Below are 21,408 nucleotides of genomic sequence, written 5' to 3' on the forward strand. Positions count from 1 at the left end.
CTGTATGATTTGACAATAGGATTCACGATGCCCACCAGGAAAGTATAATGAATTCTGTGAAGTCACAGACTGACTGCAGAATTGTTAGAAGAGTAACTCAAAAATGTTCCCTTCTATAACTTTATAAATATGGGGTTTTATTAAAAATAATATTCTGATAGTAAAACATCCATGCTTCAAAATGAAAACCTTCTTTAATGGGTTTTATTGTTGCTGGACAAGTGGAGTTAGTTCCACCATTTAAAAATAACCAGATAAAACCCCCAAATAAATAAAAACCTGCCAAAAAAAACAATGCTACCACTACCACTGTTGTCAGGAAAGTAAGCCCAGGTATATCGCTGCATGAAGAAATCTGTAGCATGTATCATCTCTAATGGAAAAGGTCCTCAAGGATAAGTAGGTAATGACAACTCTATTAAGGAAAAACAAAAAAGAAGGCAGTGCATATTAACAGAAAGGATGCAGCCAAAATACTTAAGGTCTTGTGTAACTTATTGACAGATAACACAATGATTTTTAACATGCACTGGAAACTGAAGCTTTTGGAGAAGAGAATTGCAATAGTACTCAATGTCTGCAGAAGAGTTTGAGGTATTTTATGTGTGGATTTGGGTTGTGGTTTCAAGTAGGAGAACTGGGAAGCTGAGGAGTCCTCCAGTTGTGGTAAATGTTGTTCATTTCTTTTTACAGTATTTTCAGTAGGAAGCAAGTTATGAGCACAAGTAAAATCGACAGTCCAAGCCTTCCGAAGTTTAGTGGTTATCCAGGATTATCCGTGCACATCATAACGCATCTTTGATTGAAAACACTACATCTTGTAGATGAAAAAGCCCATGTAATGTGCTTCCTTCTAAGAAACAGGAGTCACGTTCAGCACCTAAGAGACTAATTCTGCTTCTGTCACCTGCATGTAGCATTTCACTCAGGCATAATTGAAGACATAGGAAAACATGACACCTTGTAAAATATGAGGATTTAAGCACTGTTTGGATGTGCCACTTGATGGCACTTCTGCCAGTGTGCATGAAGATTTCTGTAGACCTTTCGCTCTGTAGAAGGAGAATTTGATATTGTGACAACTGAAACATGAAAAATGAGCTCTATCTGGTTCCATATGGTACATACTGGTTTTCACTGAGACCTGCCATCAAGCACAGTCTGTTTCATTAGCTGAAATGGCACTCCTGCTTGAAATCCTATATGGCGAGAAACTCAAAACCTAACAAGAAAAGGCTGACCTTCATCAAAAGCGTGTCATAAATTATACAATGATGCAGGTTTTATTTCAGCCTGACACATGCCACCTGAGCAGTTTATTACTGGAAACAGGGATTACACCAAAGTGTGATCACCCTCTCATTGATTAAAGTGAGTGATGTCACCTGGCTTCTCTGAATAACCTCATGAGGAAGGAAAATTCTTTTCATTATGCTAGGGACTGATGATTTTCTGCTGCCAGAGCAGCAGCTGATGTTAAACATCAGTAGAGATACTTCGCTTTATTCCTGCAGCAAGAGTACTGGCTCTAAATAGCATCAGCAGGGAGGAGGGGGAGAGGTAGCTGCTTTGTTCTGAGGTTCAGTTACTTATTTAACTCTATTTGTATTTATTTAGGGTGATTCCAGGTAAGTGTAACTGCTAGTGAGCAGGTCATCTTGAATAGAAGTAATGTAACAATCCCCTATTGTCAGGTTGGAGAAATATGTTTTAACACTTCCCCCTGTTAAAACTGGGACTTCATCTTTGACCCTCAGGATTATGTATGAGAGGGTTGGAAACTAAATGCATGACACTGTTTTAAAAACCAAAATTCCAGTCATCATCAGGACATGGAGGTTCTTTTTTTTTTTTTAACATTCTTCAGCTCTGGAGTACTAAATCCAAGAGTGGACAGAGGTTCAGCACTGAAAGTTGCCTTCATCCCTTGTAACATAATCCCTGCAGAATTCTGCCTGATTCATGTTTGGAGGAAAAAGATATCATTTTTGTGGTCAGCTGGGCTTTTTGTTATTAAAGGAGATGGTTGTTTTGAAGCTGCTCAGGGGTTAGGAATGCTGGCAATCATCTGGGGAGACAGGTTAGTGGGCTGAGTGCAGGTGAGGAGGTCACAACCAGTTCTTTTGTGCTGTTGCCCTGGTTGGCAGTTCAGCCAAAGGAAGCTGCTTCAGAAATGACCTGTGTGTGTGTCAGGAGGACCATCGTACTTCTCTTGTGACATTACTACCTGATTATCCCAAACTTGCCTGTTGTGAGAACTAACTCTCTGAGTTGTTGTTAATTTAAGGGGAAGAAAGCAGTGTTGTAAACAGATCTTCCCAGGTGAATTATATGGTAAAGCTTTTGCAAGTCTGCCTTAAAGTAACGCAGCTAACAGGGAGAGAACCCAGGTGCTTTTAGGGAATAGATGGATAACTAGGACGTGTTTCATCTTTACCTCCAGTGAAATAAGTTGGGCTTGCCAGCCTAATTCTTTTAGTCTTTAGGGGATGCATCTTTTGAGTTTGGTTTGCCAGCACTGCAAGAAATGGTCTTAAACACATAAACCCATGTGAAATTTTAATTGCCATCTTAAGTTGGAATTTTGGGATAAAAATCGTCTTGGGCTATAAGGTACAATGCTAGTATTCTACAGCACTGTGTTTTAAGTGAGGAAGAATTTCAATTCTGAATCTGAATCCCCAAGTTTTTTTCATGAGACTGTCACAGAAATCTATCAGTGAATTGTGAGGGTGAGGAGAATTCAGTGTTTAAGGCTGTAGCTCTGCATGACTGGGAGGAGGCGAGTATGACATTAAACAGAACAAACTTGGGTAAGACTCTTTATTTCACAGAAGTTTTTCCTTCAGGATGACTTTCTAGATGCCTTGTGATGTCCTCGGTGTTATTACAGCCAATGTAAACAAGTTATAGGGGAATGCAGGAATGGTCTTTCTGAAGCCTTCACGTTATTTTTTTTCCAGCCCAAAGGACTGTGTAGGATCAGAGAATAATTCAGACTTCCAGAGGCCACCTAATCCAACCCCTTGCTCCATGCAGGCTCAGTTAGATCAGGTTGCTGCTTACCACTTTTTTTAGTATCCTTTGAGTTGTTTAACTTGTTGACAGACTTCAACAAAGTGACATTAATGCGCCTCAAAAGCTGACTTGAAAATGAGACCTTGCAAGCACAAACATGTCATTATATGCTTGTTTTTACTAACATTTCTTTTTTTAAGCCTTTATCAAATAGAGGTATTGTCTTTCTCAAGCATTAGCATTCAAGATTAATTTGTTGGAGATAATTTTCTTAGTGGCAGTTCTGTAATCGTTCTTCTGTATTTTACTGCTCATTTTCAACAGTAGAATAAACTGAAGGTCTGTTAGTTTATCTGGAAAGTGTTAGCATGCTTAAACCCCAGGTGAAATAATTTTACAGCTTATATATGCTTGATGTTTAAAATATGCACAGTATTTTTCATGTTAGGTGCAGTGGTGCATTTTGTATGCTAACAGCTTCATGACTAAGTACTTTCTTATGCAAAGCACGATCTGAGCTTCTTACAGGGAATAATTTGTCATATTACTTGGCTCATTTAAAGCTGATCACTTTGCACATGCCCTTGAGATACCACTACAGAGACTGAAGTATTAAAACGTTCCTTAAACAGCAGACCATAGACAGGCTGCTTTACTGTGGATCTCCTTGCAAGGGCAGCAGTGAATGTGTGAGTCCGTGTTTGTTCTGTGGTCCTTAGAATATGGACTAGGCAGCAGCGCAGTTTCTTTCTCCCTGCTTTTTCTACTGGGCCTCTTGCTTACACTGAAAGCTGAGAATCAGAAGTCTTTTCCTTCAAAATATGGAAGGAGTATGACTAGTCATTGAAAAGAACTCACTCGTTCTGAATGTTGTGGTGATGGACATGAAATGAAGCTTAGAGTAAGTGGAAGAATCCATTTGATTTTTCCATATTATCAGGAGTGTGGATTCACTGAACCAGATTTAAGAGGTAAATGCCCTGTAGGTTGTGTTATTCTCTGTTTGATTGATACATTGGTGCTGTTCCTTTTTCAGATGAAGTAGACTACAGCAATTTTGGGACCAACACACTATCAAGGAAGAAGAAGGCTCTGGTGACTCTCCGCAATGACAACCTCCGACGGCGTCCTCACATTAACATCAGCATGCCTCATGATTTTAGACCAGTGTCATCCATAATCGATGTGGACATTCTTCCTGAAACACACAGGAGGGTGAGGCTGTATCGACATGGGTGTGAGAAACCCTTAGGATTTTACATTCGTGATGGCACCAGTGTGAGGGTTACTCCTCATGGACTAGAAAAGGTACCTGGTATCTTCATCTCTCGTATGGTTCCTGGAGGCTTAGCAGAGAGCACAGGCTTGCTGGCTGTGAATGATGAAGTCCTGGAAGTTAATGGCATTGAAGTAGCAGGAAAGACTCTCGACCAAGTCACAGACATGATGATTGCCAACAGCCATAATCTTATTATCACAGTCAAGCCAGCAAACCAGAGGAACAATATCATTCGGAGCAGTAGGATGTCTGGTAGCTCTGGTCAGTCTACAGACAGCACTGCGAGCCACCACAGCTTGCCCACATCCCATGTGCTGCAGAACTTCCACCCTGATGAAATGGAGAGTGATGAAGAGGCTGACATTGTCATCGAGGGTGGTTTGGAGCCACAGCACATTCCTAAACTGCACAGCCTTACTTCCAGTAGCCTCTCTCGAATCAACGGCAGCAGCCTTAGCCACAGACTTCAAAGGGACCTGGTGCTCAACAACAACTCTGGCCGAGAAAGCAATGGCAACATCCACAAATTACTCAGCTCCTTAAAAACTGATCCCCGACACAGTCTGGTTATCCCCAGAGGAGGTATTGAAGAGGATGGAACAGTCATTACACTTTAGTAGCAATTCCTGCACACTCTCCTTTCAGTCTTAAGTGCCGATTGGGACAATTGACTGTTGCAACAACGTTATGCACTAAACAGAGAGTTGGTATTCTCATACACCTCACGAGTGCAGAAAATTGTTGCTTTATAGGAAACGTGGCATCTGGAGTTAGACATAAAACTGTCATGCACTGCAAAATTTGTCAGGAGAAGCCAGAGTGTAAAACCTGGTTTATGTCCCAGCCCTAAAGTGAGAACACATACTTGGTTTAGTTGGTATAAATCTAAGCAATCTTACAGGCTACCAATTGCAGTGCTACATACGTGGGTTTGAATGCATGGGTGGATGTATTTATACATGCATGTATATGAGTTAGATTTTAATAGTAACAGACATGTCTATTTGAAGTGGAAGCTGGTTTTCTTCTAATACCAGTTTAAAGAGAGTGCTCCTTAATAGCCATCTCATCTTCTACCGTTACTTACAGACCCTCCACTAACTTGTTTACACTATATTTGCAACCTTATGTCTAATCCAGACAAGCTCTTTAAACAGCAGTTTCCTATTCTGGTGGTAATAACGTTAGGGAGATGCTGCAAATACGTTTTCCAGATGAAACTATATATATGTATTTTTAAAGCGTAGGGAGGGGATGTTGGAGGATGTTGCTGTTACTGCTGTGGGTGCAGCACCACCTGCTGTTCAGAAGCAGCCCTGCGTGCAAGAAAAACACGACAGTAAGGGCTTAGAAGTAGGGTTCAGGCACCATTATGTGTAAATGTATTCTTTTTCGATATTTATTAGATAATACCTCTTTTTTTTTTCCCATCATCTCTTTTTTTTTTTCAGTATCATGGTTCATGTGAGATTTAGGGGTGCAAGAGATTAGGTGATACAAGTAGCAGAGTGTGCTAGGACTGTTCCCTTCACCTCAGAGCTGACAAGTCCTCGCTGTGCCTTTGGGGCGACCTAAACCACAAGGTCTTTCCTCTAGAAAAGGTTGGCTGATTGCTCTACAGAGGAGGGATGCTGACTGGCTGCCAAAACCTAACTTCTGTTATTTTTGGACTCTTCTAGTAATAAAGCTTAATGTCTGCACAGGATTTCTGGAAACTTAAAATATACTGGATGTTTGCGATGGTCAAGACATGCTGACTGGATGCTGGCTGGTGGGTAACCAGTGACTGATGAGTCTATTAACTGTCTGCTTCTGAAAATGCCATGAATTGATTAAAGTGGTCTAATCTAAAATATTTTGTTATATCTTGGATCAGTGTAAGGAGCAAAATATAAATGTTTCGCAGTGTATTTTTCTACTTTTAGCTTGTGTCATTTGCTTTTTGTTTTTAACTTTGTAGTACATTAAAGCTTTTTTATATTGTGGAATAGACATTTCTTAAATATTGTATGGAGGTGAAAACTCAGAAGTCTTGGTTTGAAAAAGTTACATTCCATTCTGGAATCTGTAATGGCTGGACAAAGGACAGAATACCTGTGGAACAACCAGTCTTCTGCTCATTGTTAAATACATTTGGGACATTGACCTTAGTTTATTTCTTTTTAGATTTGCTTTAAAAGTTTATTTTAAAATTCTTTCACATACTCTAATTAAACCTTTCCTAGGTATCACAGCAGTTAGAGCTGTACTTACTTCTCCCAGCACAGTAAGAATAGAACATTGATTGTGTTCATCTTAAAACTGTGTTTGTGCTTTACCAAAGGTTTTCATTAAAAAAAACAACAACACACAACTGATTATTGGTGCAGTAAAAAACCTGAATAGCTGGATATGCTTCAGTCAGACCATCTGAGCAGGAACACTCTGTTACACCTTAAGTAAGACTACTTTTGTGAATAAGTGGATTTGTCTGGCTGAAGTTACCTGTTTTACCTTATTTAACTGATGAAAATGTGACCTGTCTGCAATAAAATGTGCACTGTCTTACTTCTACGCTATTTATCCTTTTCCCTGTGCACAAGCACACCTTTCTGTGGAAGTATCTCTGTCCCATTAGAAACAAGATACCTTGTTTTGATGGCTCTTCAAATACATAATCACTTACACTACTGATTTTCTCCATACCAGTACAGACATGGATTCCTCGGGTTGTTAGTGATACCAAGTTTCTTTCTGTAATGTTTTTAACCAGTACTGCCTTTACTAAAGGGTACTGTTAGACTGATTCCCATGGGAAGCAAGTGGTTTGCTGCACTCCTCATAGGAGTTTGACATTTCCTGACTTGGAGGACCTGGGGTATTTCTGGTTCTTCAGGAATAGCTCTCAACACCTCTGGGTTACTCATGTGCTGCCACACTAGAAACTGCTCTGTGTCACTGTCCAAATAAAGTGAGATAATATGGAAATACCTAAACTTGTCCAACTAATTCATGCCAGGAAGTAGCAAACATAAGTTGCATTTCACACATCAGCGTGAAAGTACTATACCCAAAACATGTTACAAGCTGAGAACAGCAAAATATTGATATATGAGCTTTAGAGCTAACACTTTGCAAAATAACTCCTAAGGCTTGCAAACATTTGATGCAAATAAGACAAACGGGGGGGGGGGGGGGGGGTAGGAGGGGGAGGGAAGAAGCTTCTATTTTTGCATGTACCATATTGGTAATTGAAATTAGCCGTGTTTGCACATTAACTGCTTTCCCAGTACAGACTTGCCCGCAGAAACCGCTGTGGGGAAATGGGATGGATCCGGTTAGGCTTCATGTGTTGAGGCCTCTTAGGATGTGAGGTCAAGTTGGCGGGTGGGGTTTTAAACGCGGGTGGCTGAGGGCAAACTCTCCACAAACGTTCTTACACGGGGAGACGCGTTTCAGTCCCTGACTCCAAGCGTACGGCTGGGGCAGCTCGGAGGCCACAGCCAGGGCCTGTGAGAGGCAGCAGTTCCTATGGTGCTTGAGACCCCCAGCAGCCGGACAGGACGATGCTGCCTCAATGCTCCGCCATCGGCGATATATGCGGCCGGCCCCAACGCCAGTGCACTGTGCCGGGGCAGGCCGCGGGGCCGGCCTCTCCCAGCTCCGCCCGCCGGGAGTGCGGCTGCGCTGCTCCGCCCCGCTCGCGTGAGGGGAAGAGGCGGGCCGCGGGGTGATGGCGGCCGCAGCTGGGGTAGGGGACAGCGGCGGGGCCGAGCTGCCGGGTGTCTGCCTTGGCGCGGACAGCGGGCACGTCTCCCAGAGCCACAGCAGTGCCTCCGGCCTCGGGGAGCCGGAGGATGAGGACACCTTGGAGGCGTTGCTCAGCGCCACCGCCGCCGCCTACTCCGCTTACCTGCTGGCTGACCGCAGTCTCTTCAGCGATGAGGTGAAGAGGCTATGGCGGGACAGGGAACTGGCGGGTACCTCCTCACCCCTGCGGCCCGGCTTGCCCGGCTCCCCGGGCCCTTCCCCGCCGGCGCGTGTCCGGCCACGGAGCCTGGCTGCCCCGGCGGTGCGGGCGGGACGGGGAAGGCGTCACTGGCCTTGGGGCGCCGGTTCCAGGCTCTCGGAAGGGTTTTGTGCCGGTGTGTCGAGTCGTTCCGCGGTTCCTAGCCGGGAGGTGGGGAAGCCGGGGGTTTGCTGTTCAGGTGGTGTAGTCTGGCTGGTGTCTGGACTCGGAGGCTTTCTCTGGGAGAACCTGGGGGTTTGCATCGTTTCAGGTATCTTTAAAGGGTTTCTGTTTTGCAGATAGAAAGCTTAGACAAGAACCTAGAAGATTTGCTGACCAGAGTGGATGAATTTGTGGGAATGCTGGATATAGTACGTATAACGTTTGTGTACGTGTGCTTTTGAAGTCAGAATGTAGTTTAATGTCTGTTCCTGTTTTTAAGTGCAACAGGTACAGGAAGCAACCTTTGTCAGGTTCCAGTAAGCACATTTGTTAATTAGATAACTTGTTCTGATAAGCAAAACATGTCCATGTACAGCTATGGGCCATATAACTATAAACTATAAAACTGTACATTTTCATAATTGTGTATGTGTGTGTGCATATACATGGAACTCTGTTTTAAATGGCACAGTGACAAGATGTTTAAAAGAACAGTATGATAGTCTGCTTCTCCTCTAAAATACATAAAGACCTTCTTTGTGGTTTTGATAATCAAAGTATCTAATCAGAGTTGCCAAGCCTCCAGAGTTAGATTTATCTTTAGGGGGGCGCTTTCATCATAAAGGCATCTTTGTTTTCACTTTTGCTGCGGGGAAACTGGGCAACTGAATGTAAAATTCCTATAAGCTAACACTGGTGTTGCAGGTTGTCTTTTACAGTGTAGCACATGTGGTTCCTCTGTGCTGCTGGAAGGGGAACTTCTGTTGTTTGTTTGTTTGTTTGTTTTTATAACAATAACATGAGATTTTTGTATACAGTTAAAACAAGCTTTTGTGGCCTGACTTTTTTAGCAAAGCTGACAAAATGTACAGGTAGCAAAATTTAAGTAAAAAATTTAGTTTAGTATATTTGACTCTTCAGTATGTCTTGGGAAATGTTTCATCTCTTAGTTTTGTTAAGGCTGTAGCAGCCCATTTTAATATAATTATAAAGGTAAATATTTTTGTCTATGCAAAATAAATTTTCAAAGTTACTTTCTAAACTATACAAAGAAGTTAGTTTTAATCTAATATTTTTATGCTATCTGACTTTTTAAACTGTGAGTTTTAATCTTTTAATTTGTTCCTGTTTCTAGAATGAAATCTACTAACCATTTTGTTTTATTCATCAATATTTGTGTTATTTCTTTGAATCATCTTTAGATTCGAAGTGATTCCTCTCAAGTTATCAATGAAAGTATACCTGAAATTTACACAAAAGCTATAGAAATGAGACACATATACAGGAAGATTGACAAGCTAGAGGTATGTATTTAATATCTTTTAAATGTATTCTGTTTCTTAGCGGGGTGCGGGGACAAGCAATGATGCCCGGTAATTGTGTGTATATGCATGTGTGCATGGAGAGTGGGCTCAGATCTGTTTTGTTCTCCATGTCCAATCTGGGTTCAGTGCTTCAGGGTTAGTAAATAACTTTTTTTTTTTTTTTTTTTAAGAATTTCCGAAGGCTGAGGTTATTCTACTAAAAAAATATATATTTTTATTTACTGCTTGAAGCAAGACAGATTTTTTGGAAAGCAGTAATACCATTTTTCCTTCTTTATGTTGGGTGGGGTTTTTTTTTGGTTGTTCTGGTTTGGTTTCTGCTATAGTATCCTTCAAAATTACTGTCTTAGGAGCTATTTGGGTACTAGTGGAATGGAAGGTCTACTGATGCCTGTTAAAGTGTGAATCGGGTCCTTGGTCCCACTTTTTGTAGAAAGGCAGATGGGACTCTAGATACTAAGAAGTCTAAATTAGTTATTTGAAAGGCAAATAGGAAAAGGAAGACTATTTCATTGCGTTTAACCTGGTTTTGCAGACTTTTTTTAAGTATTTCAAGTATATTTTTTTAGCAATAAAATGAGCTTCCAGGTGGAAGGGAAATAAAGCATAGAGGTTTTGGCTTCATTAAGTAATGGAACTTTCCTTTCACTGCTTTTTATGCAATCTATAGTCTGTTTTGTTACTGAAAAAGTTGGATTTCTTTTGGTTTTGTTGTTATTGGTTTTTTCCACACTAGGCTTTTGTGAAGATGATCAGCAATAGCGTAGCTGGACTGGAAGAACGGGTCACAAAGGCAGAAACAGACCTTGGAGCTTTTCCAAGCACGTTCAAGAAAATCTTGCACACAATCAGCATACCATCCTTCCTTAATGTAAGTGAAGTTTTGTTCCCATGTGACCAGCTTAGTTGCTCTGCTTACCTGTGTAGGTGATCAAAATAATAAAAAAGTATATTAACATACAGCTGAATTTAACTGCAAAACTCTTATATACTTTATTATTGGGATTTTGGAAAAGTTCTTAGACTTATAATAAGTATATATGTACACAAAAAACCCCACAAACACCAAAACAAACAAACAAAAACCTTAAAAATCACGAATTATTACAAAGATCTATGTAACTTTCCAAAATAAGGTTGAATACACAAAAGACTGTGGAGGGTACATACAAAAACATACTGCACAAGCCTTTATGTGAAAGCACCCCTGATCTCTAATGGTATGCAGTGCAAGTAGAAAGAGCCTGTACAGACAGAACTGTTAAAGAATTGTACTGCATTGGTAATATCACTGCAGAAATATTGTCAAAGAAGGAAATGAGAGCTACACAGCACTGTTTTTAAAATACAGGTACTGTTCATATTCAGTCCACATGGTTCAGTAATCATGTAAGCACCTTGTTAAACTTTCTAAGGATGCAGTTTTCTCTCTCTTCCCTTGTTACTACATGTAGACTTTGTCTACAGAAGACTTGAAGTGATAAGGAACCTGTTCTTTAATGCAGCCTTTAAGTTAGTTAACTTCTCATTCCTTCATTTTTGTTGGTGTTCAGGTGTAGAGTGATGTCATCTTTTCTTTTTTAAAAGACCAGCACAAAGCTGCTATTTATGGGACAGTTACAAAACCAAACAACCGCAGCAGTTGCCTTGAAGAATATTCAGCAGTATTTTTCGTTTTGTTGCTCAAAGCAGTTGTCAACCATGGAATGAGAATCTTCAATTGAAAACTCTGAAAGTTCTAAGAAAGAGCTTTTGTTGGTGTTCTTGGGAACACTCTGTCCACTTTAGCATGTTTTTCCGCATCACCTAGGTGGAAAGTCAGGTCATTGTTCTGCAGTGGTACTGAGTATTGCATAGTAAAATATCTATTTTCACTAGTAAACACAAGCATGTCTGAATTAAAATGTCTGAGGAGGTTTCTCCTCATGCCTGACATGTAGCTAGCATACTCAATATAGAAATGCTTTGGAAAAGGAGGCTACACCAACATAGGGATTTTCACTGTAGCTGTAATTCATATTTCACTGCTACAATTTGAATTTAATCAAGTTCCCTCTCTCTCTTCTCATTCAAATGTATCTGTTTCTTTACACAAAGGATATGCTTTGTGTTTCTCAAGCTGTGTATTTGTAATCTCCCATACAGATTTTGCCTCAAGTTCTTCCCTTATGAATACCAGTCAGTATAAAGTACAGTACTGTAAAACTTCTAATATTGCTAAGGATGTAGACTTCTTGTCAAAAGGTAAAAGTGCCTCTTGAGCAGCTGCAAAAACAGCTCATCATAAATGTGTACTTAGGCAGCTGTGGGTACTGTGCCTGCCTATGAATTTCCTCATTAGATTGAAATTATCCCCATCTTTCACATATGTAAATATAGCACCTCTTAAATCAGTGTCAGGAGTTGCAGAATATCTGCAGCCTTAGTTTTCCTTACTTGACAGGTGTTTTCTCACAGGGCAGTACAGGATAGGAAATAATTTTTAAAAGCAGAACTTTGACTTCTAAGATTGTTTTTTATATTTGGAAAAATTTCTGATATAGAGAACATTTTAAGCTGAAAGAGGGGAGATTTAGACTAGATGTTAGGAACAAGTTCTTCACTGTGAGGGTGGTGAGGCTCTGGAACAGGTTGCCCAGAGAAGCTGTGGCTGCCCCAACCCTGGAAGTGTTCAAGGCCAGGCTTGATGGGGCTTTCAGCAACTTGGTCTAGTGGAAGGTATCCCTGCCTGTGGTGAGTGGGCTGGAACTAGATGATCTTTAAGGTCCCTTCCAACCCAAACCATTCTGTGATTCCATGAACATTGGTAATATCCACTATTTATAGATCTGTTTATATATATATATTTTATTTCATTGCAACTGTAATGGCAGAACAAGCTTATTTTGGAGAAAGTTACAGTATTGTAAAGTTACAAATATAATTTAAATGTCATAAATCTGTACTTTTGGATAGAACAAGAGAATATCTACTTATTTCATATGGAGTGCAAGGATACAACTCAACTGAATATTGGAAAAAATCCACTTAGCTGTTCTGTAGATACTTATTTACATCCTCATTTTGGTCCTATAAAAACATTCCAACCTCAAAGTATACCAATGATAATAGGTACGGTTTTAACTTTATTATTGGTGAAGACTCTAATTTCCTCATCCCAAATAGGTGAAAAAAGTATCTGAGGAACTCTGCAGACAAACTGATTGAGGGGTCTGCAAAATAGTTCATAAAAATCTTTTCATGAGTCCAGAATATTTTTCGATGAATGAAGTCTTGATTTCAAGCCTTCTATTTGAGACCATGTATTAAAAACATACTCTGGGTCTGTGTTGCAGTGCAGTGTTATTTACATGCAGGAAGGCTGACATGTAGTGGTCCTTGCTGTTGTCTCTTAAAATGAGCCATTTGGCAGAGCAAAACAGTGTACAGTTAGTATTTAAAAGAAGCATGTACACCTTTCCTGAAAAACAGTGTTAACAGTTCTTTTCCAGTCCTCTACTGTATTATTTTTAATGGTATGTCATAGTACATATATTCTAACATATACTTGATGAATAAGCTCAACAGGAGCAGCAGCCTTCTTGAAGGCAACATTTGCTAAGTATTTCTATATGGAACTTTTTCACTAAGTAAATGAGAACACAGATTAGGGTTAACTCAAAGGAAGCAGCTGAAGGGAGCTCAAAGGCTGGAGCAGGAAAGGTAGAGGTATATGGTTCTGGAAGGATAAAGGTTACGACTATACAATATATATCAGCTGGAAAAGATTACCTATCTGGCTCCTGCAAGGCTGACATGTCACACACTTTCCAAGACTGAATCTGTTCAGGTGATGGCATGCCAAAGGTCAAAGGCTACTTTTCTTCACTAGCATATGCCAGACCCATCTGAGCTATGGTTAAAAATTTGCCTAATGAAGAAAGTATGTCTTTACAACTCTTATTGTTTTGCATTTTAGCTCTGTAGGCTTTGTTTTAAAACTTGCTTTTTCAAGAAGGTGAAACATAAACTTACCTAATTTGCAGAAATCATCTTCCTCACGACAACAACAGACCCTCTATGAACCTCCAGTCCTCTTCAAGACTGAAGACTATTTTCCATGTCTTAATGAAGCACCTTACCAATGATTTTTGCTTTGGAATTGATGTGAATCAGCCAGAACAGAGACAGCCAAGTGAACAAAAGAAATGCTAGCCTCAAAATTGCTGCATTTTTGGACATTATCAGTGGCATATTGCCATTATGATTCTCACTGTCTTCCTTCAGGCAGTATTTTTCAGGTAATCTTTTTTGTGTACATTATTTCAAAAGTCTTCCTAAAACACAGTATAAATTTTCAGATTATTTTGAGGAAGGAATGTAAGAATACTTTGACATTAGATTTTTTCTTCCTTTTAAAAATAGATAAACAATACAAAACAATTTTATATATAAATTTTTTAACACAAATACTTGTGCTGCTGCAAGTGTAAATAGCTATACCACAAAGACGTGGGCCTTTGTTTTTTGTTTGATTGTTTCTCCTCCTGCAATGTACTTATCGGGGTGAAAGAAAAACTATGCATGAAATAATCTACTCCAAGTATTGAAACCTGGTCCCTGCAGTTTGTACGGAGAAATGCACTACGTTGGGATGTACAGGTTGCAAGGGAAGTACTTGAAGTTCGGTGAGCAGTCAAGAGCATGGATCAATGAACATGGTTCACAAAGCAAACATCCTGCCCCCACTGATGATCATCATGTCGAAGTGACCTGAGATTCTAATTATTGCAGCATTGTATTGTTTGATGTGTAACCAGGTGGGCATAGGATATACATGTTTAACCTGCTGTCAAAAAGCGTCTTAAGTTGAGGCAGTGATATCCTTGGGCTGAGCCTCAATCAGGTGCCTGGCCAGACTGTCAACTTTTCCCTCCCAACGCTCTGTGTGGTTACTGGGATTCCCTGCTGATTGCAGGGTGAGTATATTATCAATAAACTAATAGCTAACCCCTGTTGTTGTGATCTTAACATGTCACCTGACAGCCTCGAACTGCACCATTGTTCCTGAAAACCTTCTTGCATACAGCCTCATACAGTGCATAGCAGGTATTACTCATAAATTGTTTTATTCCTCTAAACAACAATTTTATCACTGCTGTTGTAGTACCAATATAACTCACTAGAAATATGCAAAATTCAAATATCAGGGGAATAAAGAATGCATTAGGGAGAAAATGTCTGGTGATTTTGTGCAAGCACAGAAAAAGGTATCCAGTTGTAGAGCAAGGATTATATATTAATAGCTAAAGCTTTGAAAACCATATGGTCTTGGCTTCAAACAGCAGAGGGGATCAGGTTCTAAATAGTATCTAAAGCAGCATTTAGTAAAAATCAAAACAAAGATTGTGAAGTCAAAATTAGTAGGTTCCAAAACCAGAAAATCTAGAAAAAAAAAATGTTACATGTAAACATGCAGAAAGTTAGAGCCATTTGATGTTGAAGAAGGGCTTCCCCCTGCTTCCCGTACTCCTTGCTCTCATAATTATTTCATTATTTAGGTGTTCACTGCAGGAACACTTGCATTTCCAAAAGGTGTGGTACTTTTCAGGTTATGTATAAATAGTCTTTGAAGGCTTATCACTCTTCAGTGAAATCTAATGAAATGGCTGCTTAGTGCAGCAACATAAGGCTACAGTCAGATACTCTTAAACACACTTATGCTGACATTACAAAACGTTTTAAAGTAACTTTAGAACAAATTTCTAATGAAATTAATCATTTTTTAAGAACTTTGCCCTCTGCTGGATGGAGCTAAAATGCAGTTATTTTTAAACACATGATATAATTTAAAATGTTAAAGTAATAAAGATCTCAGCAAGTTTATACAGCTGAGTATTTGTCATACTATAAATAAGAGAAGAAAGTCACATATTCTGAAGTGGGCATTTATGTTGAACAGTTGTTTGTGGGGAAAAAAAAAGTATCTTCAAAGCACACCACAAAGAAAAATCATGCAATTCCTATAACTAGTACAGTTTTATTTGAAATGCTTTAAAATACTTTTATTACTGAAAATAATGGACAATCCATGGCAGATTTATTAAGGAAATTCTGTAAGATTACTGGCAGTAAATTGTGGGGGTTTTTTTTAATAAATTATACAAAATAAATAGCAAGGTCATAGTTCAGCTGTGAACTACAGTCTAGAACACTTACAAAATTAAGGTGTTCTCATAGTACTGACAAGACCTACATGTGCACTCTGCCTTTGAATTTGTACTACCTTGGCTGACTCCTTGATTGTGATCACTCTCACCAAGCAGGAATAGCATAAACAAAATCCCAAGTGTTCACTCACAGTAAAAGACTGATGGAATGTTCCTTTAATCTGTCTACCTTGTGTTAGTGTAAACCCAGTAGTAACTGTTATGAATTAGGCTTGATATTCACTATATTTGCCAGCTGCAAATCTAAACCTCAGGATCACTGATACTAATATTCATATATCCAGAAAGCCATACCTGTGTCTTTCTCTGGACAGTATTTATCTTTCTCCTCTTGCTTGCGTTCCAAGATACAAAGAGAGTAACAGTAGCACTACATTACCCGTTTTTAACATGGAGAGCTTTTTTGGATAGAACTGCTGTAAAGCAGGGCATCACGTTTAATGGGGTGAGCTGCTAAAGGTTTGTTACTGAGTGTGTGAAATGAGCTAATATTTAGTATCAAAAAAAGTCTTCACACAAATCTTTTATGACATGAAGAAAATGTTTTGAAGTTCTAGCAGAGATAATGCTACAGATTTTGATCTGGTTAGGTACATTTTATTTTTGTTCTACTCTTTAGCAATGCTACTGCAGGTGCTGTAAAGCCCAAAGAAATTATAGAAGGATGCACAGATTTGATGACTTATCTGACCAAATAAAATAATGAATTGTTTAAAGATTTAAAGAGGTACTGGGTTACACTGGCATTATCAAAACCCAGAGCTTGAAAATAACCTTCAAGGTTAAGTAATTTTACCTGCAATACCAAGAAATCAGTAGCAAGATTAATTTGCATTCTGTCCCACAGAGTGACGGGACACAGATGACGCAGAGTAGGTGTCATCAGGTGACACAGATGATACAGATGACCCAGTGTTATCAGTTACTCTGTCCCACAAGTAAGTGATGCACTTTCAAACTCAAGTTTTTGTAGAAAAAATCCCACATGCCCAGACTGAAGCCCTGCTTTGAAAAGCCAAAATCCCCATCAGATTTAGCTATTGCCAAAGAGGAGTACAATGGGGGTTGGTAATCTCTCTAGCCATTGCTCTTAAATCCATCAGACATGATGAGTTTCCAGCTGGTGGGATCCACAGCCTTATAGGAGTGAGGTTACCGTGGCAGGCTGTGCTGCAGGTGCAGAGTAGAGGCTTTGTTCACTCCGCTGCTCGTGTTGATTCTTTCAGCCGGTGGGTGGTAGTACAGCTTAAAAGGTGTTAGTACAGACTCCAGCGCCACCTGGTCTCGGAGATCTGAGGAAGTTACTTTCTTGCTTAAGCTTATCTACTCGCTGGTCATTTTTACGATTTTGCAAAACAATATAAGCAGTTTTCGAATTATGCATGATCAATGCCTTAAACATGCTGAGTAACAGCAAAGTAGAAAAAGGGGAAACAAGGTACTGCCTACGGGCAATACAAAACAATGCTGGTGAGACGGAATGCAGTCCCCTATAGATGCATAGTTTGGAAAAGAAAAAAATGAAATTATGCCTTTGGAATTCTGTCAGGCAAAAGGCTAAGACAGGAAAACCAAAGTATCCTGTCTAAAATCCACATGGAAGACTCAAAACGTCATTCAATGTTTGTCAACTTTAATATTGGCTGTACATTATTTGATGGACTATTAGTTTAAGGAATAGAAATAAAAGACATTAAAATTACATAAATAGTCATAAAATATGTTTTCAGTCAAATGTGCAATACATGATCTTAAATAGTCATTAAAAGAAGTATATTTAGCATACAGGTATATAAATAAGCTGGCAGAGCTAAGAAAATTAACTGAATGATAGCAAGGATTCCATCAGAGTCTTCTGAGTGAAAAAACAAAGGGATAGAATTCATAGGGGAAAGTAAATGAAAAATACACTTGCTGAGTATGAATGAAGAAAGAAAAGAAAGATGTTTCCAATTTGATTTATCATCCCCCCCTGTTCAGAAACGGTAGGTTTCCTGAGCATAGCTTGATGCCTACATTGATTAAAAATAACTTAATTGCCATCTGTTTCTTACAGGTGACACTCTCAGGATTTTCTTTGCAAGCAAATAGTCTAGAAAGCAACCTTTACATCAAGAAAAGGCAATAGTTGAAATTCCCACAATCCTAAGACTTTAAAATGAGTGCTGGCACTAAGTATGACAGGAGCATCTGAAATGTTTCTCTGAACATGAGTCAATCTCAAACGTTTGCAGAGATTGCAAACTGGCAGAAAAATTGGTTCAGATTGATTCATAGGAAAAGAGATAAAAGGGAAAAGAGAAACAGTAAAAGCCTCATGAAGAAATGGAAAAGGCAAAAATAGCATAGCAGATAAGCCAGGGCAAATGCTAGTGTAAACTTGCAGTGGGAGAGCCTTGAGCAGAGTGAACAGATGAGGGCAGGATCTCTGAACTGGGAGGGATGAATGAAAATCCACAACAGAGCTGACATACACATGCGGTTTTGTTGTTTGCTCATAGTTTAGGAGCTTTTCTCCTCTTCTGCCTCAGGGTGCACTACTCCCAAGTACACAGTTTAGGAGGGGCTTTACCTGTACTGGAAAAACTGTGAAAGAACTGTCTGGACCAAGTGCAGTTACTTCCTTTTGTTCCTGCCTCTTTCACAAAAGCGGTAGGACTTGCAGGTACCATTAGACCTCTGTGACTAAAAATCAGCCCTACCAAGGCAAACAGTCCAGTCAAGCACTGATGTCTTAGCACAAGGGTGAGGGGTGACACCCCTCTACTCCCAGCTGTAGCCCTGAGAAGGCAAATAAAACACTTTCCCTGGCAGTGTCACCAGCAGCATGTACAAGCCAGTGAGATGCATAATACGGAATTAGCATCAGTTTTCCTCATGCGTCTTTGGTTAGCCCTTTCCTCTGCAGGGATGTCTTTGTGATTTGGTTTGAAGTGTAAAGGGAAAGAACAAAAAAATTAGGTGTTGGGAACAGCCTTCTCTTCGTCACTGCAGAAGTGCCTGTGTGCTGTGTGTCTTGCTCAGGTGCATACTTTCAGCAACGTTTTATCAACACCACCACAGTGGTTCAACTGCTAGTGTTAAGCAGTGCCCTCATTCTTGGTGTCAGTGGTTGCTGGGAAGTCTTTTGGAAGTGTGTCTGTTGCGTATAAAATCCAGTGTATTGGAAGACTGTTAAGGGAAAAAATACTTATTGAGGGGAAAAATACTAAACAATATAATTTAATAGAAATCATGTTTTCTTTCTGGATTTATTAGTTTGACTTTTCCTGGATTTAATTGTGTTTCTGTAGCCACAGGAAGGAAAACACAAAGTAATGCCAGAGAAATCTTGCCTAAGGAACATCAGCTATGATGTTGTTAGCTAACCAAGTACATGAGCCATTGCCATTTGCAAACTCATTGCATATGCCAGTGAGATAAGTCAAGACTCCACCAAACAAGTTGGATGAAATTATGGGGATATGGAATCAACAATAAGAAGAGATCAGTGAAAACAGGGCTAGATGATATTCCAGTGCCCATCTCAGTTAGCATTCTGGCACTCTGTAATTTGCACCATGGAACTGTCTGTGGGTGTGAAACGGATTCTTTTTGGATCCAATACAGCCAGAGTCTTGCTCCAGGAGTTTATCTGACATGCTACAACTGCTGTTGCATATTCATTCCATGCTGCTGGCCTGTGCTAGTCTTAGGTCAAGGTAAACTCAATGAAATATTTAGCTTGAACAGCTGGCTTCTCCTTACAAATCTGCCTCTGCTGTGCTGAACTATTTGCTAAGACAGGTAGAGCCCCAGGGTGGTAAACAGCAGTCTTCAGGAGTACAAAGACTGAATCAAGGCTGTGCAATGAGTGCAGATGAGATGGTTTGCTTTTAAGGACTTGAATGGGTCACTAAAATGAAAATGAAATTCATGTAGGAAAACTGTGAAGAGAAGAGCCTGAAAGCTGCTGGAGAGGAGATGATGGAGATGACGTGATATGGAGGAACAGATTTAGACCAGCTGAACTCACACGTAGTAAGGAAGTGTATAGGAGGTGGAAACAGGGGCAGGAGACCCAGCAGGATGATAGAGCTGTTGTTTAATCTTGCAGGGATAGGGTTGGGAAAGCCAAGGCCTACCTGGATTTGAATCTGGTGAGGGGTATAAAGGGCAACATAAGAGGACTATTCAAGAACATAAACAAGAAGACCAGGGAAAATGTGTCCCACTGCTGAACGCAGGGGATGATGCAGGACACAGAGAAGGCTGAGGTACGCAGTGCCTTCTTTGCCTCAGTGTTTGCTGGTAAGTCTTTACTCAACTGTCTTTACTGGGCTTGCCAGTACAAGAAAGATATAGATGAACTAGAGGGAGTTAAGTGCAGGGCCACAAAGACCATTCAGGGACTAGAGCACCTCTCCTAGGATAAGAGGCTCAGAGAGCTGGGACTCTTCAGCATGGAGGAGACAAGGCTTCGGGGGGGGAACTCATCAGCATGTATAAAAACCTGAAGGGAGGAGAGGAGACAGACCCTTAGTGGCTGCAGTTACCACAAGGGGCAATATGCACAAAAATACAAACTCTTGCCAAAGCACCTTCTCTGTTGCATCCCACATCCATTTTTCTGAACCTTGTTCCCACAAGCTTCTTTTTAATATCCTCTAATTCCTGTATTGGAGGCCACAATCAACATTCATGGACCATCTGTGTTGCTCATCATCTTTTGGTAATGTCTGTAATTTCCCTTTCCATGATCTCTTCCCTTGGCTGAAGAATCACAGAATGGTTTGGGTTGGAACGGACCTTAAAGATCATCTAGTTCCAGCCCCCCTGCTGTGGGCAGGGACACCTTCCACTAGACCACATTGCTCAAAACCCTTTTGTTTTGTGTATGAAGTTTCCATGCCTTTGTTGCATTTCTCTGGAATTTTTCCCACTTCTGCTGTATCCTTTTTCAGATCAGGAAACCAGGACTAACTGCATAATTCCAGGCACAAGCAAATCAGAGATTTAAACAGTACCACAATCTGCCTCTCTCTGTTTCTTCTCTAGTTATTTCTAATATCAGATGTGCTTTCTTGTCTTCTTCTGAACATTTAAACTGATACTATCAGGACCTATCATAGTTAGTTGTGTGATCTCATTCACAAGCAACTGCTCAACTTTACTTTCTGACTCATAAGGTTCATACAAGGGATATTTTAATGTAATGCCTAAATACGTGGCTGTTAAGCAGGAGGTGCTTCCAGTTAGTAGGATGAGGTTTTGCTAAAAAAAGTTACTGCATACATGGATCTGATATAAAAAGTACTGGATTGCAGGGCTATGCACAAAGCGGCAAACACACAGATGCTGCAAAGTCAATGTATTTACGTATATAGATACAGCATTACTGGAGGTCAGCTACTGGTGTAGGTGTTTGACTCCTCTGTATATTTGTGC

General features: G+C 40.1%; 2 protein-coding genes across 2 annotated transcripts in view; both read left to right on the plus strand.

Annotated features, from left to right (window-relative positions):
* Positions 1-6,844, plus strand: part of PARD6G (par-6 family cell polarity regulator gamma) — a 63,149-nt gene extending 56,305 nt beyond the window's left edge. Inside the window, exon 3 of the mRNA XM_061364730.1 lies at positions 4,055-6,844. Within this exon, the coding sequence (XP_061220714.1) occupies positions 4,055-4,914 (860 nt within the window). The 3' untranslated portion in view covers positions 4,915-6,844. The remainder of the gene's footprint in view (positions 1-4,054) is intronic.
* Positions 6,845-7,976: 1,132 nt separating this feature from the next.
* Positions 7,977-15,010, plus strand: BLOC1S4 (biogenesis of lysosomal organelles complex 1 subunit 4). Its single transcript, XM_061364696.1, has 5 exons — positions 7,977-8,222; positions 8,585-8,656; positions 9,650-9,751; positions 10,509-10,643; positions 13,798-15,010. The coding sequence occupies exons 1-5, from the start codon at positions 8,010-8,012 to the stop codon at positions 13,897-13,899; spliced, it is 624 nt and encodes a 207-aa protein (XP_061220680.1). The 5' UTR covers positions 7,977-8,009; the 3' UTR covers positions 13,900-15,010.
* Positions 15,011-21,408: the final 6,398 nt, after the last annotated feature.

This window comes from Neopsephotus bourkii, unplaced genomic scaffold (assembly GCF_033783945.1).
Source record: "Neopsephotus bourkii isolate Nb327-2 ecotype Australia unplaced genomic scaffold, CSIRO-AGI_Nbou_v1 NB_1248, whole genome shotgun sequence".
Classification (NCBI taxonomy): Eukaryota; Metazoa; Chordata; class Aves; order Psittaciformes; family Psittacidae; genus Neopsephotus; species Neopsephotus bourkii.

Coding starts and splice junctions, on each gene's coding strand:
- BLOC1S4 (XM_061364696.1), top strand. CDS start 8,010: ATGGCGGCCGCAGCTGGGGTAGGGGACAGCGGCGGGGCCGAGCTGCCG. Junction 8,223..8,584: donor GCAGTCTCTTCAGCGATGAG/GTGAAGAGGCTA, acceptor TCTGTTTTGCAG/ATAGAAAGCTTAGACAAGAA. Junction 9,752..10,508: donor GGAAGATTGACAAGCTAGAG/GTATGTATTTAA, acceptor TTTCCACACTAG/GCTTTTGTGAAGATGATCAG.